At 46.0% G+C, this 25,649-nt stretch overlaps 1 protein-coding gene and 1 long non-coding RNA gene across 11 annotated transcripts in view; one reads left to right on the forward strand and one right to left on the reverse strand.

The window, feature by feature from the left end:
• Nucleotides 1-2,608: 2,608 nt before the first annotated feature.
• LOC147578717 (uncharacterized) lies at nucleotides 2,609-16,977 on the reverse strand. Its single transcript, XR_015255599.1, has 3 exons — nucleotides 16,171-16,977; nucleotides 15,867-16,037; nucleotides 2,609-2,660 (listed from the first exon to the last, which is right to left on the reverse strand). It is a non-coding gene; the product is annotated as an uncharacterized LOC147578717 (long non-coding RNA).
• A 162-nt stretch (nucleotides 16,978-17,139) lies between these two features.
• The window catches only part of AGFG1 (ArfGAP with FG repeats 1), a 73,129-nt gene continuing 64,619 nt past the window's right edge, over nucleotides 17,140-25,649 (forward strand). For 5 of the 10 annotated variants that reach the window (XM_086719816.1, XM_086719817.1, XM_086719819.1 and 2 more), the window contains exon 1: nucleotides 17,140-17,594. In XM_086719816.1, coding sequence (XP_086575942.1) covers nucleotides 17,428-17,594 — 167 coding nt within the window. In that variant the 5' untranslated portion in view covers nucleotides 17,140-17,427. The remainder of the gene's footprint in view (nucleotides 17,595-25,649) is intronic. The other 5 variants (XM_086719818.1, XM_086719821.1, XM_086719822.1 and 2 more) reach the window with 1 other exon arrangement.

The following is a 25,649-nucleotide window of genomic DNA, read 5'->3' on the forward strand; positions in this document are numbered from 1 at the left end:
AGAAATCATCAGAGATTCGAGGCAAAGTGAAAAGTCGGCCCTTTTATTGTGGTTCTGTCCGGCCCATATCTGTACGTAGATGGAGCTAAGATATAGTGGCAAAAGCAGAAATCTTGAAATATGTAACCAGGTGGCTTAAAATTCACAGCCAAATCTATATATTCAATTTGGCAGGAAAACACCTTCTTTCCTTTTTTGGGAGGATATCACACTATGCCTCCCAGATTCTGCTGAATTATGAAATGCAGAAATTGAGACGCAGGGACAAAAAAGAAACCACTTTTCCCCTACTTTTCTTCTTTCCTTTTTTTTTTTTTTTTCCATTATAGTGTTCACAGATATAAGAAAAGTTGATTCAACACATCTGGATTGTGAAATCAAGCACGAGGCATGGATGTGTCAGTCCAAGTATTGCGTACTTTAATGTTCGATTGAACGCTGAAAATCAAACAGCTGTCTTCCTTAGCAAGCTCTGAGAAGGGAGCGTGGGTTTTGCTATCTTCTCTGTAGCTTGAAGAACTTTTCATGTTGTACAAACCAAGGACAGGTCTTTTGTTGTAAAAGTTAAACATGATTCCGTGAAATGTTTCCTAGGGGGGTGCCTGGCCAACTGGCTACACCACTCATGTAGCTTGAAGTGCCTGGAAACTTCTTCTGCTAGGAGAGGTAAGGGGGTGGTCAGACAAGGGACTGGCTAACTGATGAGAATTTCACTTCATTGAAAATCGTTTTTGTTTTTGTTTTTTTTGAGAGAGAGAGAGGGCACAAGTGAGAGAGGGGCAGAGAGAGGGAGAGAATCCCACAAGGGGATAGAGAGAGAGAGAAAGAGAGAGAGAGAGAGAGAGAGAGAGAGAGAGAAATGGGGCTCACCTGATGTGGGACTCGAACCCACAAACCATGAGATCATGACCTGGAATGAAGTCAGATGGTTAACAACTGAGCCACCCAGGCACCCTCAATTCATTGAAAATTATTAATGTTTTCTAAATCTCAGTAACAGAATTTGCCATTAAAAGTCTGACCTTCAAGCATCCTACACTATGAACAGATGAGATTCTCCATTCTCTGTCTGCCTCCTGCGTTTTCCCACTTCTAGCTTTAACCCTGGTTGTTTCCTTTGTCTGGGATGGTCTTTCTTCCCCGGGGCCAAGTGCCCTCCAAACCCTGCCCATCTCAACTGCCACCTCCTCCGTAGAGTGTTCTGTCCCTCATCCTTTGAGACCAAGGAAGTCACGCCTTCCTTTGAGCTGCCTTAGCACATTATCTCCCTACTCCTGTGACACTTTGCCCTTCCAGCAAAAGATCTGTCTCTGGTTCCTTGCTCTATTTCTCATACCATGTGGCTTAGGGCACTGTATTCGGGAGATAACATGTTAAATATATGACCCTTTAGATACCTATCCATGTCTGATATTTGTTCGATTCTAAGTATGTCTGTCTAGAGGTCAAGATAATGGGGTCAGGCTCCCCTGTAACACCATCGGTTGAAGAAACACAAATATGGGTTTTAGTTCAACTTGCTGGACTCATGTTGCAATTGTTCCCTGTGCAAACATGTATAAGCGTTTTTGCTACCATTCTGTCTACAGATCTGTGATGAACAAACTCCCTAGTAAACACGGGCTGCTTCTTGAAATGGGGCATGTTCCTGAACACACACCATCCTTTTTCTTTCTCTGTTGTATAACACGCCAACGTGCTCATTCATATTTAGAAATAGAAAAACAATTATGTCACCTAATCCAATCCCTTTTCAGGGATGCCACTGTAGGACAGAGGTTGAAATGATCCCATGCCTGACCTTTCTGAAAGATGAGAAGGAATGTTCTAGAAGTGAATTCTTACGAATGAGGAAGGACGATGTTTAGAGTTCCTAAACCCATTGGCTTGTTATTTATATAAATTGGTATTTGGATTAAAGGAACTATTTGAGCTGAATAGTTCTAACCACGGAGTGAGAATTAGATTTCTTTAACTTGGCCTGGCTCTGAGTTTCTCTGTCTTCCTCCTTTGGAAGAACTGAACGCTGGCAAAACAGTTTCATGTTTTCTGCCAATTTGTGGTCATTGCCGCTTTTGCAGTATTTGAGATTCGCACAAAATTTATTCTGTCTCCGAATATTGTGCGGTTGGTTGGGTCTCAGATGGTACTGGGGACAAGGTAATGGTGTTCTGGTGGGCAAAGTCCTGGTTCTGCCACTACTGGCGACTGGTTTGGGGAAAGGCAGTTAACCTCTCCTACCTCCAGTCCCCTGTTTGGGAAGGGACAACAGTAACAATGCAAGCAAGCGTGCGTCGTAAAGTTGTTCAGTGCTCTGTGAGTGCCAATTTGGGTATCACCAGACTCTGCTTTCCACACATACATCCATCCCAACACCTTCTCCCCATGCGCAACAGGCAAAGCGAGCGAGAGGTCCTGACCTTGCCTTTGGAGGGCATTTAATCTAAAACTGAAGTTGAGGAGACAGGTGAGTTTGGTCACGTTTGCTTTGTGAAGCTGGAAAAGCAGCTTATCTTTTGTGAGTCATGGTTTCTTCCACTGAAAAGAAAAGTAGTAACACCGACTTTTCGAAAACAAATTAAGACCGCACACACGAAGCATCGATCAAACCAGAGAGGGTGAATGGAGAACTCAGGATCTTCCTCTCCTGGGAAGAAGCCCTGTAAAGAGGAGAAAGAGGCACGGTCAGAAAGAAATGGTGTGTGATGAAAAAACTTAGGGATGATAGGGCCAGAGGGACAAGGGTTGGCACAGTGGCCACAGACAGGTCTCAGAGAATGGCCTGGCATTGAGCCTGTTGACACCTGCTGACTTTGAAGGAAGCAAGAAGGAGGCCTCCAGGTTTTTCAGATCCAGGCCAGACTTAAACACAGGGCCTGAGTTTTCTTAGGAGGCTATCTTGGCTAAGAAACCAGGGTTACCCCCTTCTCTGTCCATGAAATGCTGCTAACCTTGGAGTTACACCAGAGATTCACCCAAAAAGCTTTCTTTAGTCACCTCTTGTCAAGTCTTAGCAATTACGTGTACTTTTTTAAAAGGTTAGGCTTGCAATTTTGTTAGGCCCGCACAGTAGGATGCCGTTGGGTTCGTGCTGAAGTAGTCACGTCGGCATCTAGATTGTGAAAAGTACTTCGGCAAAGTACATTGAAGGAAACAAGGAAGGCCCGTCAAACTTTAAAACCCAAACTGCTACAAAAATGTACATTTTCCTTAAGAAGCATAAAATCTCTGAGTAAATCTAGTTTGTAACGCAATTTTGTATGAGATTACCCCCCCCCCCCCGCAAATTCAGAGCTTTATGGACACGATCTCATTGGGCCTCGAGTGTCGGGCTTTCTTTTAAATAGAATCATGATGTCTTTATATACCCCAATATTGCTGGCATATAGATTCAAGGTTGCTTCCTCCGCAGAAGTTAATTGGATGGGACGATGGTTATTCACTGTTAATCCATTACCCAGCCTTAGTGTTACCCTTGGGCCTGGTGTTTCATTAACAGTCCAGAGAGCATGTCTCACTAAGGCTTTTTGGCTCATCACATGAGCTCACCTCTGCAAACTTAGAGACACTGAAAGGTAGTTCGCATAAATTATTCCATCATTCAACCACAAAGGCAGGTTTCTTCGGGCAAAATATTTATGACTTTTAAGTCACTTCCTTGTACGCACATTTCTGCTTCCCATCCAATGAAGCCAAACCTGACGTCCTGTTAGAGTGATCTAGGCAACACTTTGTTTTTTGCCCCAAAGACCCAAAGATCGGCTGGGAACATCTTTGGTTAAAATAAATAAATAAATAAATAAATAAATAAATAAATAAATAAAATAATACTACTACTGTAAAAACGACTTTCTGGAAATTGTATGTTTTTACTCCTATCAAGATATGTAAATACCACCAGTGAGTAATATGCGAAGGACAGTAATAAACGCCATCATTTGCATTCAGCCTTTCTACCATGTTGATTTTTCCCTCTGTTTCCTTACTTCAACAACTGGTGGGGATGTTTTTGCAACTAATCAATACTCATCCCAGAACAAAGGCCTTATTCACTCATTTGTTTATTCGTTCAACCCTTTATGCATCAAATATATATATATATATATATACATGTATGCACATAAATATATTTAAAGGTTATTTATTTATTTTGAAAGAGAGAGACAGAGAGCAGGGGAGGGCTCAAGAGAGGGAGAGACAAAATCCCAAGCAGGCTCTGTGCAGTCAGTGAAGAGCCTAAGGCGGGGCTCGAACTCAAAACTCACAAACTGTGAGATCATGACCTGAGACGAGATTAAGAGTCAGATGCTGGGGCATCTGGGTGGCTCACTCGGTTAAGCGTCCGACTTCTGCTCAGGTCAGGAACTCGCGGTTCGTGAGTTTGAGCCCTGCATCAGGCTCTGTGCCAACAGCTCAGAGCCTGGAACCTGCTTTGGATTCTGTGTCTCCCTGTCTCTCTGTTCCTCTCTCTCTCTCTCTCTCTCTCTCTCTCTCTAAAAAATAAACATGAAAAACACCCAGGTGCTCCTATGCATCAAATATTAATTGAGAACTTCTTAAGTGCCTAGCACTGTTTAGGGCACTTGAAATACATTCGTGAAAAAGAAAATTAGTAAAAAAGATGCCCGCCCTCTTGAAGCGTACATTCTCATGGGAGATCGTTGCATAGTAAACAGTAAACAGAGTAGTAAGAAGTGCTCTGGGAAAAGTAAAATTAAAAATAAAAACAAAAAGGGGCGCCTGGGTGGCGCAGTCGGTTAAGCGTCCGACTTCAGCCAGGTCACGATCTCGCGGTCCGTGAGTTCGAGCCCCGCGTCAGGCTCTGGGCTGATGGCTCAGAGCCTGGAGCCTGTTTCCGATTCTGTGTCTCCCTCTCTCTCTGCCCCTCCCCCGTTCATGCTCTGTCTCTCTCTGTCCCAAAAATGAATAAACGTTGAAAAAAAAAAAATTTAAAAAAAAAAATAAATAAATAAAAAAAAAAAGAAAAAAAAAAGAAAAATAAAAACAAAAAGGAGAGGAGGGAGGGGAGGGCTAATGCGGATGGTGTGCAGGTTAAACTGGGCTATCAGGAGAGGCCCCGTAGAGAAGCGTGGGAGACGGGCAAGCAGTATCCAGTCTAAAGCAGAGTGAGGGCCCCAGGGAGGAGCCTGGTGTCTTTCTGATGTAGGCAAGAAGGTCAGAGAGGCTGGGGCAGAGAAGACAGAGAGGAGAGGAGGAACCTTGGGGACAGGAGGACAGAGCTGGGAATGGGGGGCAGGCAATACGGGATTTTGAGTTGCAAGGGGACATGATCTGGCTTAAAGCTTAAAAAGACCCCTCTAGCATTTGGTTGAAAATGGACAGTGGACAAAGGTGAACATAGAAGCAGGAAGACCAAACCATTTGTTAAACAGAAATCCCAACAGACAGCATGAAAACCTCTTCGATTTGCATCTTTGATTTGATTTTAAACCAGATTTTGAACTAGAAGACAAAAGACACAGCACCCCTTCCGGCTCGGCCCCTCTCTTGCCCACCCGTCTCTTACAGGAAAACGTGGCCGCCCTCCTTAACACGGGCTGCAGCGTTCCTAGCATGTGGCTTCTTCCACTGTGGCGGAGCACGACATTTAGGCTAACTTGGTAGCTCCCTTCGGGGGCAGTACAGTTATGCCACAGAAGACAAATCATCAGTCAAGGGGCACTCAGGCAAACATAGGGTTGGAAAGTTCCAGAAATAGTTCTGGAATACTTGGTGATGCAAGCAAAGAACAGAATCAAGAAGGGGGGGGGGGGCTCCCCTGGGCTGTACGGTCAACATTATCTAAGCTGTTAGTGGGTTAGACTGCTGGTTTTCTTTGATATTTCGAGTGGCAAGACGTAAAATACCATACCGTTCTTTACTCTGTCATTGCCTTTGAATTTCGTGAGGCAACTTAGACTTGTGTCAGTCTATTTTTTTCTTTTTATTTATTTTAAAAATAATTTATTCTTTTTAGTGATCTCTACACCAACGTGGGACTCATGACCCTGAATTCAAGAGTCGTATGATCTTCCGACTGAGCCAGCCAGGAACCCCTGTTTTTTAAAATATCTAACATTAGGGATGTAATCCAGATTGGCGGGGGGGGGGGGGGGGGTGGGGATCATTGTTACAAAAGAAGGTATCAAAAATTAAGACACAAGACTTAGGAGCAATAATGATGTTGGACGTGAAACTTCTGAAGAACTGTCTTCGTAACCTACGTAAACATAAGGAAGTCAGCAAGAATTCTTAGGGCTCTCTTCACTGTTTCACATGACTGAGAATGTAGGAGCACAGCTATTAGAAGAAGTCCCAGGAGAGATCACTGCCCTAGAAAGGGAGGTCTCTGGGCCTCTGCTGAACCGGGTAAAGCCATCAGAAAATTTAAATGGGACCACAGGGAAATATCTACTCGCGAGGGACGGGAAACCGTGTCTGAAGGTCATTTAGCCATAGAATGGCAAATAGGTTGCAGACCTCATTGCCTCCTGGGAGTAACTTCTGGAGTGCTGAGTGGTGAAGGATTCTGAGGCCACCCCTGGTATTGATTTGGACACGGTACCGCGTGGACCAACGATGCCTGCCCCAGGCAAAGGGAGTGGCAATGGTGTACATGGACCACATGTTTATCATTCCTGACTCACTGGTCCTCTTGCCTTCATATTTGTCTACACTTTAATCATCTTAGGGGCGCCTTGGTGGCCCAGTCAGTTAAGCATCCCGCTCTTGATTTCGGCCCGGGTTGTGATCTCACGACTCATGGGGATTGAGCCCCTTGTCAGGCTCCACACGGAGCGTGGAGCCTTCTTGGGATTCTCTCTCTCCCTCCCTCTGCCCCTCTCCTGCTCATGCTCTCTCTCTCTCTCTCTCTCCCCCGAAATAAATAAATAAATACGAAAAAATTGAAAAGAATAAATCAGCTTAGAAAGATGAGGTGCTATTCTATTTTTAAGAGGTTTGCAGAGGACATTATATAAACTTCTTTCAGAAATGGAAATGCAGAGATTGTTACTTAAAATAAATTCTCCTCGCATTATCCAGGCTTTTGTTGCTCTGATGTCAAGTTCTTTTCCTTTGTTTTGGCCTTGGTGGACAGTGGAAAAGTGCCCTGTCCTGGGAACCCACCGTGGTGTCCCGGTCTCCACGTGCACCTTTGGTGGAGACCTTGGACTCTCCCGCTGCTCTAACCATCGGCCACCTTCACTCCAGGGTTTCCCTTCTCTCGGTGCCCTCTTTCCCACCTTTGTCACCCCTGCTGGCAAACTGGGGTCTTCAGACCGAGACAGAGAGAGCCTCAGGGAGACTGCATGTCATGGAGAATCTGCACTCTTTGACTGGCTCTGCCCACAGATCCCTTTCAGGCCTTTTTTGCTTTCTCTCTCAGAGCCTGCTCTTCCCCGTCTGTAAAACAAGGCAGATTTCAACCTAGGCACAAGGACCGACCTGAGATTATAGTTTATATGTTCGGTGCACAGTTCGGGGATGGCGTCTTCTATCAGATTCTCAAAAGGAACTGTCACTCCCACATTGTTAAGAGTCACATGCATAGGCGATTTCTAACATTCTTTCCATCTGAAACTTGGCATGTGAAAATCCCTTTTCCTGTATGGATCACTGTGTCTCATGCTCACAGCTGCAGGATGGGGCAAAGCACTCTCCCATTTCTTACAGAGAATGGACCCATCTTAATACTAAAGGACCTATATTAATCAAATTTGCAGAAAATGACTAAGGTAGACCAAAAATGTAGCCTGTGTGAGAAAGAGGAACTAGCATTGTCAAAATGACCCTGAAAGCCCATAAGTTATGAAAAAGGACACATTGTTCTAGAGGATTCCAGTGTCTTCTAAAGGTCGTCAACCAGAGGCAACGTTCACGGGAGACAGGAGATGGTCCTTGAAGGACCCAGCAAGAGGCAGCGGCCGCCGATCCTCTCCTGGCCGTGGTCCGGGGGAACTTTGGTTTTACTGACTGTGTTTGTTTTTAGGGCTGTTAGTTTCACACACTTAGGTAGCTGCAAACAACTGGAATTTATTCGCTCACAGTTCTAGAGGCTTGGAGCCCAAAATCAAGGTGTCAGCAGGGCCACGCTCCCTCTGCAGGCTCTAGGGAAGGATCCTTTCTTGCTTCGTGCAGTTTCTGGCCGTCCTGACAGCATCACTCTGATCTCTGCCTCCTCTGTCACATGGCCTCCTCCCTGTGCGTCTTCGTGTGTCCTCTCGTCTTCGTATAAGGGCACCAGTCACTGGCTTTAGGGTCCACTCTAAATCAGGATGATTTCATCTTGACCTCCTCAACTAATCGCACCTTCTTAGATCCTACTTCTAAATAGGATCACGCCTGAGGTTCCAGGTGAATGGAGGACGCGATTTAACCCCCCACGCCAGCATTGTTGGAAATTTTTCTACAAACTGAGCTTGTACGCGTGGGGTACTTAGGATAGAAAAAACCAAAATGAAACAACAACAAAAAAGAGTGCATATGTATACACACACACATGATATTTGCTCTCTTACTCTGGCTGAATTGCAGGTGAGGTGGTTGATGGGAAGAGAGGAGAATAGAATAATAATAATACCTAACACTTGTAGAGTGCTTACTATTGGCCAGATACTGTTTTAAGTGCTTTTGCATATTATATCACTTAATCTTCATAGCGATCTTGTACAGCGGGGGAGAGTATCATTCCCAATTTACAGGTGGGAAAACTGAGGCACAGAAAAGTTAAGTTACTTGCTCAAGCTCCAGGGGAAAATCCAGGATTGGAACCCAGAAAGTCTGACTCGGAAACTGTGCTTACAACTGCCCCCCTGTACTGTTTCTTCGTGTGTGCAAGGCACACATAGGAAATGTAGGTCTGATTCAAGAAACTCCTCACCACTTCCTAAACACATGCAGACACACATACTCTCCCTCCCCCTCCAAAGAGAACAGTAATAAATGAGCACGTAGCTTCTCTGGTTAGGTGTGTTTGCAGCATTTAAACTGCAGAATCCATTGAACCAGGGGCAGTCAGACACATACTCGGGACAGATGAAAGCTAGTATGGGCTGGGTAAAATACAGCCGTTCCTGCACATCACCGATGGCCTGGCAGGTTCCTCAGACCGCAAGTGGTTTCAACCAACCAGAATGTGACATCGCACTGGTCAAACAGTAGCCACACATCCAGGGCGGGGTTCACTTTTAGCAGCTTCTAGCAAATTGCTGCTACTCTGCACTTGTGGTCCACCTGGTGCCTCACAAGCCAACACACCCAGAGGGAAGAAAAGGGGAGTCAGGAGGCCTGTTTAAAATGAGAATGCAGGGGTGCCTGGGTGGCGCAGTCGGTTAGGCGGCCGACTTCAGCCAGGTCACGATCTCGCGGTCCGCGAGTTCGAGCCCCGCGTCGGGCTCTGGGCGGATGGCTCGGAGCCTGGAGCCTGTTTCCGATTCTGTGTCTCCCTCTCTCTCTGCCCCTCGCCCGTTCATGCTCTGTCTCTCTCTGTCCCAAAAATAAATAAACGTTGAAAAAAAATAAAATAAAATAAGAATGACTGCAGTGCTTATATAAATGCCAGGTGCTGTGCGGAGTATCCTTACCACAACCTTCTGAATCATCCATAGCCCCAGGGCTGGGACGGTGACTAATAATAAAGTGGTAGGTTATCCTGATGATAAAAATGGCTATGGGCTTGTTCCTGTAAACTTCCTCCAGGGGCTGTCCCACCTCCAAAGTGGACTCAGCTCTATGGTGCTGTGCACATTCAGTGAGGACAAATCTGTCCGGCAACAATTACCCAAATGAAGACTAAGGACGTTTTCACTGTCGCCGTCGGAGCTCGTGTGTGTGTGTGTGTGTGTGTGTGTGTGTGTGTGTGTGTGTGTGGCTTTTCAGGTAATTTTTCTTATCTAAATAACTTCTTGAGAGGAAACAGGTCCTTCAAGTGTGCAGCCTGGAGCTCTGGGCAAAGGAGGCAGCCTCGGAAAGCAGAAACCTCAGGCTAAACCAGCCCAGTTATGGCCCCCGGGTGCTCATACCCTCAGAGGCTAAATCAAGACCAGGAAAGCATACATACAGCCTGACTTCTGCTCTCCTGTGGGATCGTGCTTGGTTGATCAGAGCATCCCACAGACAGTGCAGTGGTGACCGTGGAGGGTATTAAATCATGGGCTCTGGAAGCAAACGCCAAGCTGCAAATCTCAATCTCACTCAGCTCCATCACTTTCCAGCCGTGTGACCTTGGCAAAGTCCTCAACTCGGGAGCCTTAGTTTCTTCATCTGTAAAATGGGCACAGGAAATAAAAACATACCACCAAAGGCTGGTGTGAGGACGAATGGGGTTACCCTGCAGCATGTGCCCTGCAAGGGGCTTGGGGCTCAGGGCCAGGAAATGTTAGTCATCGTTACTGGGATATCAGCAGCGGAGTTCTGTGTGTTGCTTCCCTTCTCCAGATGAGGTGTGGTGGTGACATGGTTCCACTGGGCTCCGTTCACCTCCTGTTGTATAAGGAGCCATTACCCACCTGCCGGCATTAGGTGAGAAAAAGAAAAGGAAGAGGAGTCTTTGCAGAGACCCACCTTTTTTTTTTTTTAAAGCTTATTCATTTATTATTTCTGAGAGAGAGGGAGAGAAAGAGAGTGAGTGGGGGAGGGGCAGAGAGACAGGGAGACACAGAATCCAAAACAGGCTCCAGGGTCCGAGCTGTCAGCACAGAGCCCGATGTGGGGTTCGAACTCACGGACCGCGAGATCATGACCTGAGCCGAAGTCGGGCGTTTAACCGACTGAGCCACCCAGGCGCCCCCAGCAAGACCCACTTTTAAAAATGTCTGCGTCTGACCCCTTCAAAACAGAGGGCGGATGGGGAGGGTCTATCTTCCTTTTCTGTAAGTCCCACAGGCCTTGCTGGTATTTCTTTCCTGACAACAAGAGCAGGTTTCTCTCCCCACAGGGGCCCCTTTCTTTCCCCTGAACCAGAAGGGAAGGTCCCCTTTCTCTCCCCAGTAACGGGCAAGAACAACGTCCCATTGACAACGTGAATGGAGCGTTTCTTACCCTGAGACTCTTCCTGCTGCAGAGGCAGGGACCTTTTCTCTCTGGCTTGGCTTCCCAAGACCATGATTCCAGTTCTCTGGAGGCGACCAGGGCAGGGCAGCTCAGGATGTCTGATTCCGGCACGATCCGACCAAGGAAGGGAAACTGCCCAGTTGCCCAGTCTCCACAACAGGCCATTTTACATTTTACGCATGACTTCCGAGGCGTGCAAGTTCTAGAAATTTCCCGGCGACACCTGCCTCTGGGCCTGCCTGCCCTGACCACCCAGTAACATCCCCTCCTTCCACACCACCTTCCCTTGCCCTGCTTCATTTTCTATCAGAGCGCTTAGCGTCACCCGGTCCATTTCCACGAACATGTTTATGGTTTGTTCTCCCTCCTGTGGGAACACAAGTTCCAGGCGAGTAGGGACTCTGTCTCGTTCATTGCCGAATCCCTAGTGTCCGGCAGAGAGTAGGTGCTCGGTGGATATTTATTGAATGAACGGATGAATGAAGTCCAAAAGGTATTTTTGCATTCCCTCTCCAATCCAGTAAATGCCTGATAAATGGGTAACTGAAGTCTAGTTGCAATTGTCCTGGGCTTCCAGAACGGCCTGGGCTTGGAGCGGTCAACCACCTGGCATGATCCTTTTATGGCCTGGCAAACTAGAGACGCAGCTTATGACCTGATCCCTGCTCTCTGAGCAGACAGAATTCAGCTGCTGAGACCAAACTCACAAAGGGCAGAGTAAAGTGAACCCCAGCAGAAGAGAAGGTCTTCAACAGCTGGGACAGCTGCTGGGGGTGGCGAGGAGGGGGCACGTCTGCCGCCTGTTTATCCTGGCACCTGTAGGGAGGAGGAAGCCAGGTGACTGCCTAGTACTGAGGGACCAGGGTCCTTCGGCTGTCTAGTTTCTCGCTGCTCTCTGCAGTCTACCCAGAAACCACACCAATGTTTCCAGGAAGTATGCACTACGTGTCGTCTATAGGTTCCAACGCCCCGCCTGCCGTCTTCTTTTTCTCTCTCACTGCTTCTTGCAAATTAAAAAGTGAATCAGAAAGCAATGTTAAAAATAATCAAACCACAGCTAAAGGAAGGTGCTATCAACAGAAGAAAGGCGGGAAAAAAAAACCCGAGGGGAGTATTACTCCGCTGTGCTTTGAACACAGGCCCTGTGATTATTCATTCTGTGAAACCCCTCCGCGGCGGGGGCCCAGGGGAATTAATGGGGCCACAATTACTTGCCTTTTGCATTACTCAAACGGGCCATAAAAATTAGCATTGGTTTCTGTGGCCACCAGCTGGAAAAAGTCAAGAGGAGACAAGCTGTCAATAAAAAGGAAAAACCCACTGCTCCGGTTTTCCCAGATTGTAGCCGCTCACTGTCATCAGGTAACTCCTCTTATAATGAAAGTCAGCTTGGGGCATCAGCAGGTCCTGAAGCAAAGAGAGGAGGACCCTGAGGATGTAGAATCGAGGCTCTCCAGCCCGAAACTGGGTGCCAGAGGGAGGACAAAGAGCTTCTGAAAGGTCAGCTCTCCAAGTTGGGGGCTGGGCAGAGACCTTGGCACTCACCTCGGAGAGGGTTCCTGCCACATCCACGTTTTCAAGGCTCCCTGTAGATTAAAACATGACAAGCCATCAAAATGGGGCCACGGAGACGGTGGTGTGTTTAAAAATAATTATACTTAACAAATCAGGCCTTTTAATACGCAAGCAAACCAAGGAAACAAGATGGCGGTGCTATTCGCAAAGCAAATCCAGGACTCACTCCAAGCAGGGATTCGGGGTGTGCCGCAGGGGGCCGGGATGGGCATGGGACACGCGTGTGCATCTGGCAAGAACTTCTTTCTATTCTGTCGCTGGGTCACCTTGACCCCGGGGCGAATTCAGTTAGAGATTATTGTCAAGTCTAAATCTGAGTTCTTCCTGAATGGGAATCCCTCTCCTCTCCTCACTCAGATGCTCTGGGCCACGAATCCACTGCCTGTTCTCCCACGGTATTTGCCACTGCTTGTCTTGCTTTGTGTCAGGGAGGGCAGTTGAGGGGCCTCCTCTCTGGGTCTCGCTTGCAGGTGCTGAGGGTGGGGTGGCCTGGCTCCTTGGGGCCTCTCCAGGACATTTTCTCTGAGTCGCCCTTGGGGATAAGATAGGCTTGAGCCGGTTTTAGATTCCTCCCCTCCGAGGTTTGATTTCGGAAATTTGCAAGTTCTTTAACAACACTGTGGTAGCTTTGACAGAACTGGAATCATTCCGGGAGCCAACGCAGCAGACAACAATGAACAGAACCCTGAACCCATGGCGTAGGATTGAAGGAAGCTTTCTTCTCTGCCTCCTCACTGCTGCGTTGATTTATTCATTCAACCAGTATTTACCGAGTCCCTTCCAAGACCAGGCTCCATATTCAGGAGGAGTGATTGTGAGGAAACACAGACCTAGCCCCTTCCTGGTGAAGCTCACCACATAGTGCAGGTCTAGGGACCCTAATTGAAAATCACAAAGCATTGTAAATAGCCACGGCAACAAGTGCTCTAAAGCAGAGGCATGTGTTACTATGAGCACCTATTACGGGGTCTAGCTTAGTTAGGCAGGACAGGGAAGGATCTCTGAACACCCAGACATTGAGCTGGATCTGAGGGATGAGAAGGGAAAGAGAAGGAAGTCCCTTTTTGGAAGCAACAGTGCATGTGCAAAGGTCCTGAGGTGGGACAGAAGAGAATATAAGGCCCCAAGAAGGAAGTGGGGCTGGAGCAGTGTGGCAGAGACTTAAGGTGGTTCCCCGGGGCACACTGGAGCTGTGGCAGGGTGTGGAGACCTAGCATGGCCTGCAGGAAGGAGGCCCCTTTCAAGGAGCTTCTGGGCCTCCCAGATTTTCTTTCAGCCTTAGAGCAAGGGGACATCACTGAAAGGTGTTAAGCAGGGGGAGGAGTCTGGGGAGGCCTGAATCGCATTAGCATTTTGAAAAATCACTCTGGCTGCAGCTTTAACATCTCTGAAGGTAATTTCTGCTTCAGAAGCAGGGTCAATATTCAGTTACGGAAAGCAGAAGCTGGTGTGGCATAGCCCAATCTGGGTTTGAATCCCAGCTTCTTGCTTCATTTCCAGCGTGGCCTTGGGCAGGCCAGCATTTCAGAGCCTCAATTTCCTCAATAAAATGGAGATAATAATACCTCCTTCCGCGTTGTTATGAGGGATAAGGAAATTTAAGTAATTAGTCTGGCCTGACATGCGGCAAACTTCCCTTGGGATCTTTTAAAAGTGGAAACCTGCGTGGATGTGACACAGAATACGAAAAGGCCAAAATTCAGCCCATCATATGGACTTGCAACTCTACTTGGAGAAAATATTTCGGGCTTCAACTTCACCTTCCACCCAGATGGATGGTCTGGAAACACCTTCTCCTGCTCCTTTGAACAATGCGATAGCGAAACAACCACTTATTAAACTGTTTGTAGAAAGGTGCTGCAGCCACGCCTGGTGACTCTGACATTTATCGGATGATAAACCATAGAAAGATGAAGCAAGCCATTGGCTGTGGGTTAAGTGCATTTGTTGGTGATGAATAACAGTCTGCTGGGTGTCATATTTGGCCAAAGTGACGCTGGTAAGTAAGCCTCTGTTTTGATCAATCCACACTTGGGCATTCTGGTGCTCTCATCTGCCAACCAGCCCAGGCCCTGCTGTGATGGCACTCCAGATGACTTTAAGTCAACAGTCTTGGTCGGAAACACTCAAGGGCCAACTTTCAGAGGCTCTTGCCGGCCAGTGATGAGACTACGTGAACACCCAGGATATGAACTATATCAACTGTGCTCCAATTCTGGAGTTGGTAATGACATTGACAAAAATACCAATCGCACACAAAAATATTGATCACCGTTGCAAGGTGATAGGAAACCAATATATTATTTTGAACATCTGTGTATAAAGGACAGGAATCAAACATTGATCCTTTGTGACGTAAACTGTGCCAGATACTAGCTGAAATCTTCCAGCTGACACACGGAGAAGGAATGACAGAGTTAGATTATCACCACTGTGTAACCCTTAACATATGAATGAATCTAGACATTAATCATCAATGGCTGCTAACGTCATAAAAAGGTAGAAAGGACAGCCCTCCCTCCCTCCCTGCATTATGTGCCTCCTGATGGAAGAACACAAACCCATATATGACCCAATGGCAATGTGGGGATTAAAATAAACTATAAAAATCTTTTTTTTTTTAAACGTTTATTTATTTTTGAGACAGAGAGAGACAGAGCATGAACGGGGGAGAGTAAGAGACAGAGAGGGAGACACAGAATCTGAAACAGGCTCCAGGCTCTGAGCTGTCAGCACAGAGCCCGACACGGGGCTCGAACTCACGAACCGCGAGACCATGACCTGAGCTGAAGTCGGACACTTAACTGACCGAGCCACCCAGGCGCCCCTATAAAAATCTTTTAAAAATATCAGTGAGAACCTTGAACACCTGATGGGCTATTGCATGATTTTAAGAAATTATCATTAACTTTTTAGGTGTGCTAATGCTATTGTGGTTGGGTTTAAAAAAAAGAAAGTTGCTATTTTGTTTTTTAGCAACCCAAATTAAAATACGTGCAGATGAATAGTGTATGCCTGGAATTTGCTTCAAAATAACAGGAGGAGAGAATGGGAAGATGAGGGCAGAAAGCACATCAGCCATGAGCTCGTGATTACTGAAGGTGGGCCCCAGACTCATGGGACTTTGATATTTTCCTTAACAGAAAGTTAAAAAAAAAATCCATTGACCGATCCAAAATCTGTTGATCACTTTAATATTTAGCTATTATTAACAGTATTATATTAACATGAAGTCTCACCTGTGCGATGCATCCAGGCACTTTCATGGGAGGTCTGGGGGCTGGTGGGTTCTAGTCTTACTCTCCCATTCAGGAGCTGAGTGATTTTGGAACTTCAGTTCTCTGGGTCTCCCTGTACTCCTTCAGGAACCGAGGAGCAGGGGTGATTTCTAACATCCTGCGGGCTGTGTGCTTAGAGGGACAAAGAGATTTGGGTCCTACAGTCTGACTGTCTGGGTTGGAATCCCAGTTTCCCATTTGTATCCTATGGTAAATGTGCTTAATGCCCCAGAGCTTTAAAGATGGAAAGAGCAATAATGCTTACCCCAAAGGGATCTTGTGAAGATTAAACGAGATACTGAATGCATTCATTCCATGAACGTTGGGCACCTTGCTCCCAGCTCTGGGAAGGGGGGGTGGGTGGAGTAGTGAAGAAAAGGCTGGGGCCAGGCTGTTTGGAGCCCAATGGGAGGTCCCAGACGACACCCAGCAAACACTAAATAAGAAGGAGGACTTCAAACAGCTACAACTATGAAGAAAACCCAACAGCGATTTCATGGAAGGCTGCTTTCAGGGAGGTGGGTGGCAACGTTAAACGGGTAGGTTGGGCTGAGGAAGGTTGCCTGCCTTACAGGCATAAATCAATTGATTACATCTCTCTCGACCACGGTCCCACATTTGGCGATGTCTGAGGATTTTTGGTGGCCGCAACTGGGGGTGGGGTTGAGGGGGCGTTCTGACATCTAATGGATAAAAGGCTAGGGACGCTGTTCAATATTCTCCAATGCAATAAGACCGCCGCCTCACCAAAACATTATCAAATGCAAAATGTGAATAGTGACAAGGCCGAGAAACCCGAATATAGAGCGGACAGCAGGGTAAGGGGTCCTGGGTCAGAAGGCAGCTTGCGGTGTCTGGGGTACAAACGGAAAGCCAGCGTGGTGGAGGAAACCAGGATGGGGAGAGAGGCAGGTTGGGGTAGGTGAGGGAGCACCTTTTGCAGCACGGTGAGGAAGTTGGAATTATCCCCAAAGCAGTCGGCAGCCCCTGGGAGAGTTTTGAGCGGGGGAGGAAGTTAACTCAGGTAATAATGCGCTTAGCACATACAAGCTCTCTAATAACTACAGTCCATCGCTACCATCACCTGCGTATCTTTGCTACTTTGCCCCGGCCCAACTCCAGGCCTCTGCGCGGCCGCAGTAACTAACTCCTCCTGGCCAGCAGAGGGCGCCGGCCGCCACTTGGCCTCCGGCCGCCCGGGGCGGGCCTCCTCTTGCCGTCCCCCTTCCTCCTCTTTTCCCCTCAGGAGAAGTCGGGAAGGTGGCGGCGGCGGCGGCGGCGGCGACGGCGGTTGTCCCGGCCGGGCCGGTTGGTGTGGCCCGTCAGCCCGCGCTCCGCAGCGTCCGCGCCGCGCCCAGCGCAGTCGAGTCGAACCGGGGCGGCCAGATCCGGCGCGGGCGGCGCGCGCTGACGGAGGGCGGCGGCCGCGGCCAGGGCGGCCCGTGGGACCGCGGGCCCCCGGCGCAGCGCCGCCCGGCTCCCGCTCCCGGCCCTGCCGGCCTCCTCCCTCGGCGCCGCGGCCATGGCGGCCAGCGCGAAGCGGAAGCAGGAGGAGAAGCACCTGAAGATGCTGCGGGACATGACCGGCCTCCCGCACAACCGAAAGTGCTTCGACTGCGACCAGCGCGGCCCCACCTACGTGAACATGACGGTCGGCTCCTTCGTCTGTACCTCCTGCTCCGGCAGCCTGTGAGTGCCGGGCCGCCGGGCCGCCGGGCGGGGGTGGGCCCTTCCCCGGGGCTGGGGGCGGGGGGAGCGGGGGCGCCGGGCGGCGCGGGAGGCCGGCGGGGGCGCCCGCTTGGGCCGGCGGTTGGGGCGCGGGCTGGCGGGGAGGGGCGCGGCGGAGGCCGTGGGGCGGGATGCGCTCGGCCCCGGCCGCCGGGCTGGGGATGCGCGCTTTCGGTTTCTCGGGCCGAGGGTCCCGGCCCGGGGCAGCCTTCGTGGGTGGGGCGTGGGCGAAGGTGGGGTCAGGAGGGGGCGCCGGGGGCGAGCATCTCTGCGCCCCGCGGAGCCGGCGCCGTCTCCCTCGGGCCTCTGCTCCCCGGGGCGCTGACCCGATGGGGCTGAAGGGGAAAGACCGGAGGAGCCTGGGGAGGGCCGTGCGGGTCTTTTGTGTGGCCCGCTTGGCGGCGGCCGGGGCGCGGAGATCCCCGGCGAGGCACCTGCCGGGCGCCCGCAGAGAGGGGGTGGGGGGGGGAGGAGAAGCTAGGGTGGGAAAGAGCAGGGACGCTTAGGTTGGGCTTCCTCCCTCCTCCCCCCGGGTCGAGAGAACCTAGGTCACTGGGAGAAAGCAGGCACTTAGGAGGAGTAGCAGGATTAAAACGTCTTGGTGGCAGAGATGTGAATCCCAAGGGAAGAAGTTCGAGCGGCTTAATTGCGAGAGAGGGAGGCAGAGAAGCAGATGGGAGGTGGTGGGGTTTTAGTTTTATGGTCCAAAGAGAGTCTTGAGTTTGGGGGAAGTTTGAATGCAAATAAGGTACCGACTAGAAGCTGTGTCATGGTATCTGGAAGACTTGTCTATCAGTGTCAGTATCTGGCTGTATACAGACAGGGGAGGGGGACGACAGCATTTTGTTGGAAAAACGGAGACTACCTCTTGAATTGTTTGGGGTGGTTTGTATTTGTTGTTCTTCGCTTCATTAAGCTTTATTTTGATAAGGTTTTTGTCACTGTGAAATTTCCTTTGGAAAGTTTGCAGATGATTGTGGAACTGCCGAGCTGCTTTTGGGTACTAATTATCTTGGCAAAGTGGTGGTCACTAAATATTCTTAAAACCTTTGTTGTACCAAAACATCCACTTGAGTTCTTCATTGGTAGCATTCCTTCAAGTAGAGTAATTTGGACCCCATCCCCCCCCCCAAAAAAAAACACCTTGTAAGATTAATACTGAGGCAAAGTATATAATAGATTAGAAAACTCGTGTTTAGAAAATGCAGGACGTGCCTAGCAGCCCACAATTCGCTTTTTTCCCCCCTTGGGCAACAAGATGTTATTAGCCTTCCATGATGTTAATTCTTCAACAGACATATATTGGGTGCCTACTGTGTTTTGTGTGAAGCCTTGGAGTGTGCTGATGAATATAGCAAAAGCACTGTGCTTTTGGTGCTTACACTGTAGGGGAGATGGTAATATAAGTAAATGAGAGAAATGTCAGGGGTAAGTATGCTAAAATGTATGTGATAGGAGAGACCTTGTTTGAAACGTTACTATTTATTTTTAATTTTTGTTTTAAAAAAAATTTTTAATGTTTGTTTATTTTGAGAGAGAGACAGAGTGTGAGCAGGGGAGCGGCAGAGAGAGAGAGGCCCAGAATCTGAGAACCCGTGTATTGTAAGATCTTGAACTGAGCTGAAGTCAGATGCTTGCTTAACCAACTGAGCCACCCAGGTGCCCCGAAAGGTTATTCTTAGATTGTAGTCAGAGAAGCACTCTAAGAAGTTGGTAAACAGTAATATTATTGAATTACACAGAATTGTAGAGCTGGGTGGTATCTAGAAGAAAGTCTGGTTCACACTTCGCGTTTACAGATAAAGTTATGTGACCTGTATTGGGCAACTTTGGTTCTAAAATGAAGGCCCACAGTCTGGTGATTTAAATGTATTTGGATTCTCTTATGTGCATAATGGTAAGTATGTTCTGCTTTTACTAAGCACGAGATCGTTTGGTACATGGGAAATACTTGGTTTGGAAAAAAATGTCTATATTTACTCTTTTGAATTTCTGACATTTCTCTGTAGTCCTTCATAAGTATAGCAGGGCAACATTTAGTCTAGGCAGCAAATGTTTAAGATCAACAAATATTTACAAATTTCTTCCTAAAAGCCCACATTTCAGAAACATTCTATGTAGAAGGATATCTCACTATGCTGACAATTGCTTATTTTAAGGAATTTAATCTGTGATAGATAGGACTTTATATCTCCATTCGCAGGTGATTCTGCATATATTTATTGCTCACTTGGTCTGTGTCACATACATTATGGGAGGCAGCTGTGTTACTTGGATCCTACTGTCTTTAAGGAGCTTGTATTCTAACTGTGTAAACGTAGTGATGATACGTTGTAATATTTCCTTTCTCTAAAAACTATTCATGAAATATGTAAATGGATAGAGAAAGCTTCACAGAAGATTTGATTTCTGAACAAAGACTCTTAAAGGCAAGATCCATGTGGCTGGCTGCTTCATGGTGTTGAAAGAACAAGTACTTGTGAGCTAGATAATCCTGATCTTGAATCCTGGTGCCATTTATTACCTGTGTGGTATTGAGAATGTCACTCAGTCTCCTTGAGTTTGAATTTTCTCATCTGTGAATAGTGAGGGTAAAGTTTACCTTGTAGATTTTGGATGTAGATAAGTCTTCAGTGTTAGAGATAACCTGTTAAACATCTCACTTGATGCCTGGTACATAGTAGCTGCCCGGTAGATAGGAGGGATTAACGTGGGGGAAAAGCTATTCCGTGAGTGGCAAACAGTATGTGAAAGACATTGAAATGAGAAGCACCCTTATAAAAATCTATCAGTTTGGATTCTTCAGATGTGACTCAAAACCTTTGTTCTGAAGGGAGGCTTTTTCCAGGGGCTCGATGATGTTGCCTAGATTTCTCTCAACCAAAGTTGGCTGCTCCCAGCCCCTGCAGCTGGGTACTGCCTTAATTCCCGTCAGTGTCCCAGCTTTTCCAGAAGTTCTGCCATTCACTCGGGCATGTAGCTACCTTGAACTGGTGCCCTCATTGGACTCACTATCCACAGTGACTTCACTGGGACAACAAGGGTCCCCAAATAGAGTCGTCACATCAGAAATCTGGGATTCTTGGGAAGGAAAGAAGAGATACGGGATCTGATGGCTACTGCAGAAATATTGAAGGGACAGGAGCTCCTAAGGATTTCTGTCCTTGAAAAGCAATGATAAAGGTAAATAATTTGAGGAGAATAAAATAACTATTGAGTTTAATGATTATATGTTTGCTATGTAGGTAACATGGTATATTTGGAAGAATACGAATTTTGAAATCAGATTCTGACACTGCCACTGGCTTTGTGACTTAGGGCAAGGTATTAAGCAAGGCCACTGTGTGCACATTGTCCTGGATCCTTTGGGAAACCTTGATGTGCCTAGAAAATGCTGATATGCAGTAAATGGTATCTACTGTCATGAATTCTAAATTTTAGAGGTTAGTCACATACCCTTTATTATTCATTTAGTGGCATCTTTGTTTACACAAATTGAATAAGCATCTTATTGTTTCTATTGCTAGACCCTCAGAATCTTTTCTTTCCTGATGATTGTCATATACCTGTTTGATGCTCATTCAGAGTATATGACAATTCAAATTGTGAAACTTTAAATGTAGATGGTTATACTATTTATTACTGAGCTAGAATGGGGGTATTGTAACAGATTGATTTGTCACTTTCTTTCTGGTCCTACCTACAGAAATACTTAAAATTATGAATGGACACTCCATTACAGCCAACAGTCAAACATTGCCTTCATGTTAAGGAACTTTTGGTTGATTTAAAGACTAGTTTTAGACCAAATTGGGGTGGCTGGGTAGCTTAGTTTAGCGTCCGGCTTCAGCCCAGGTCAGGCATGATCTCAAGGCTTGTGAGTTCAAGCCCCACATCAGGCTCTTTGCGGTCAGCACAGAGCCTGCTTCGGATCCTCTCTCTCCCTCTGCCCCTTCCCTGCTCATGAGCTTTCTCTCTCTCAAAAAAAAAAAAAAAAAAAATTTAAAAATTTGGGGGTGCCTGGGTGGCTCAGTTGGTTAAGCAACTTGAGCTCAGGTCATGATCTCACGGTTTGTGAGTTTGAGCCCTACACCAGGCTCTGTGCTGACAGCTCGGAGCCTGGAGCCTGCTTCAGATTCTGTGTCTCCCTCTCTTCTTTGCCCCTCCCCTGCTCATGTGCTCTCTCTCTCTCTCTCTCTCTCTCTCTCTCTCTCTCAAATATAAAATAAAACAAAAATTAAAAAGACTAGTTTTAGATCAAATTATTTAATATTGGCATAATCAGTAAATAAGAATTGTTAGTCTTTAAAAAGTAATTCTTGTTTTTCAAAAGGGTTTAGATAAGATAAAAAATAACATTTGAGAAATACTCTGTCCCTTCTAATACCAGCTATTTTATGTGGACAGTGTATTTAAAATGGGAATTTCAATAGGTGTATAAATGTAGCCTGATACTAACTTATACTTTATTAATTTTGTGTGCATTTTGACTCATGGTGAATATTTTAAAGTTAGATGAAAAGGCATCTAGTTTGTTTTTATACAATTATTAGCATTAGAGTGGATTGCAATCAAATAGTCTTTTGGAGCTCTGTTTATAATAGTCAGGATCTTACGAGATTACAGTGGGCAGTGATTTGTATCTTTAATTCCTTTTCCATTTTTTTAGTACTCTAATGTGGCTGTATTCAATGAGATGTTTTGAAAATTTAGGACAATTTCAAATTAGTGTAAGTGGGAAGACCATGAGATACTTCAATTATGAAGGACATGATGTTTTTAAGCAAATATTCATTAGGTTCCCAGCACTAGTACATGTGTTGGGGATACAATTCAAGTATTTGTTGAAATAGAAAATGTAATAATAATAATTATTATTAGTAACATTTATGGAGTGCTAGCTGTGTGTCAGGCAGGATTCTAGTAACAACATGAGGAAAGTACTGTTACGTTTATCATTTATCGAGAGCTGTTTAATATAATAACTTGGTAATCCAGTTGGCATGGTATTTGGTAAATATATAGTTTAATTGAAGATTATGTAAATAATGACATGTGAATTGTTTCGACTACAAATTGTAAAATTAGCATACATTCTTTTTTTTCTAAAATATTTTAATGTTTATTTTTGAGAGAGAGAGACACACACACACACACAGAGCATGAGTGGAGGAGGGGCAGAGAGAGAGGGAGACACAGAATCCAAAGCAGGCTCCAGGCTCTGAGCTGTCAGCACAGAGCCTGACGTGGGGCTCGAACTCACAAACTGCGAGATCATGACCTGAGCCGAAGTTGGAAGCTTAACCAACCGAGACACTCAGGCATCCCTAGCATACATTCTTAGTGCTTTGTTGTGATACTTTGGTTGATGTTGGGATCCAGAACTAATGCTGAGTCCATCGCTAGCAAATGTATAAAGGTTTCCCATGGATTATTGTAAACTGTTTTGAACTCTGTATTTTGGGGATTTAAATGGTAGATTTTAACTTCGTTGGATTTTAAAAGCAGGACAGACAGTTTATGGATGTATCATGCATTTTTACTTCATAGCTATGCTTTTCAAAAAAACTTGAAGGAACTTAGTTGCAAATGTGTTTTCCCAACTTTGAATTTTGTTCAGAAACTGCTGTTGTGTATTGTGAGTGTAATGGGAATATGGTGCTGTTTTGAATTTGGCCTATCTACACTGCCATGAATGAATTCTCTTACTATTTTCTATACCTGAATTGTAATGAAAACCTCCTATCCTATGCATTTAGGATTGATAGTGATTAGATTCATTAAAAATCAATTATGTATGTATGTGTGCATATGTATATATGTTTTTATATACTTAATTTTTTTTTAATGTATAATTGTTAATTTGTCAGAGTTTTTTGTAACACCTAGACTTTTCTTTGAATGTGGTTCCACTGACTAGATTCTTTGTCCCTTTGGTATAATCCAGACTCACATTGTGTTGTTTACAATATTTAGAATTTTTTTTTTTTAATGTTTATTTTTGAGAGAGAACACAAGCGGGGAAGGGGCAGAGAGAAGGAGACACAGAATCCGAGGCAGGCTCCAGGCTCTGAGCTGTCAGCACAGAGCCCCACGCGGGGCTCGAACCCACGAACCGTGAGATCATGACCTGAGCCGAAGTCAGACGCTTAACCGACTGAGCCACCCAGGCGCCCCACAATACTTAGAATTTTAAGTTGCTTTTAAAGCAAGTTGAGTGCGGGATTGTTCTTGATCTTCTCTTCAGTCTTTTACAATTCTTGTCTACAGTTAAACAACAAGTTTTCATAGTGACTCAATTAAGTCTCCAAAATACTTCGTTTTTATGGAAACAATTCTCATGTGTCGTTATTTTACATAATCTTTAATTAAACTGTATATTTACCAAATACTGTGCCAACTGTATTACCAAGTTGTTATATTAAACGGCTCTTGATAAACATGAAACTCGGGGCGCCTGGGTGGCGCAGTCGGTTAAGCGTCCGACTTCAGCCAGGTCACGATCTCGCGGTCCGTGAGTTCGAGCCCCGCGTCGGGCTCTGGGCTGATGGCTCAGAGCCTGGAGCCTGTTTCCGATTCTGTGTCTCCCTCTCTCTCTGCCCCTCCCTCGTTCATGCTCTGTCTCTCTCTGTCCCAAAAATAAATAAACGTTGAAAAAAAATTAAAAAAAAAAACATGAAACTCAGTTGGAAGGAGCAGGAGAGAGCCGGCCTCCTAGCTGGGAATGTTTGTTGTGCAATAGGCATTTGCTGTAGGTAGGTTGTTCAGCAGGGAGGAGAAACATGGATTCCTCCAACAAATTGATGAAGGGGGGCTGTTCTGTAGTTTTGTGAGCATCTTCTGTCCTGGGAAAACTCATAAGCATGTATGGTATGGTGGCATCCTATTTTCACCCTTTTCTAGACAACGTGCATAATGCTCATATTCTTGAGAAAGTCCTGTGGAGATAATCAGAACTAGGTGCCGTTACTCTTCCCATTGATCCCCCTGACTTCTCAATGTATTTCCCACTTTACACAGTCAGAGTGGTAATTGGTTAGGAATACCCACCGTGGATTCCTCTAAGGTGTATAAAAAAAGGTAAATCACTCATAACCTGGAGTAATTAGTAGCAGGTTCTTTGTGACAGCCTTTACAGGCCCACACCTGAGAACTCTTGTCTTAAGAGTTGGATGATTGGATGTGATTAGAAGGAAATTCATAACTTGCTTTACGGTAGCGATGGGAAGCTTGTTTGAGTTGTTCGAAATATGAGGAATGACAGTTTTTTTTTAAGTTGGAACATATTTTTTCAGACTCCTGAGTAAGATGTAGTCTCCTTTTGATTGGAACCATACCGTTTCAGAGAGAGGGAAGTCATAAATACACCTTGCTTTTATTCTGGTTGCTTCTTTTAAGAGGTACATTAACTGCAGCATGCTCTAAGGAATTTTACCAGGATGATAAGCAGATTTAAAACTGCAGGAACCAGAAGTAAAGACGGGTGGGTTGGGGAGCTGTATATATGGTCACTGTCTTTGGGTAATTTTAAGGCCTGTATGTGGAAGAGGTAATAAATTTATTCCCTGGGAGGGAATGGGAGACGTGTATGGAAGTTATAGAGAAGCATACATTTTTGCAAAAGGAAGAGAGAAGTTTTTTGCAATTGTCAGATTCTAAGAATTCTGTTCTTCCCCCATGTTTTGTTAAACTGTGCTAGCTCTTTGATGGGGAGAGTATTAAAATCACTGCAACTAATAATGTGGGAAAACATGAAAACTCTTCCTCGTTTCTGTCTTCAAAGCTTTCTCTCCTACACAGTGAATTTTGGTAGTTCTAAAACAGTTGTGTTCAGTAGGTACGTCTATAAAAAGATCGCTAGTGTCTAGTAGAGAGACTTGATACCTTTGAAATTTAAAAAATTCCTCAAACTTTTTCATCAAAGAAAACAACCTGTAAATTGTATGTCAGTTAAACTTGGCTTTGAAGAGCAAGGGCTCTTTGTATCGATTCTTTCTTTATGTTTCATTTTTAATT

Source organism: Puma concolor, chromosome C1 (assembly GCF_028749965.1).
Source record: "Puma concolor isolate L17-30 chromosome C1, mPumCon1.1.hap2, whole genome shotgun sequence".
NCBI lineage: Eukaryota > Metazoa > Chordata > Mammalia > Carnivora > Felidae > Puma > Puma concolor.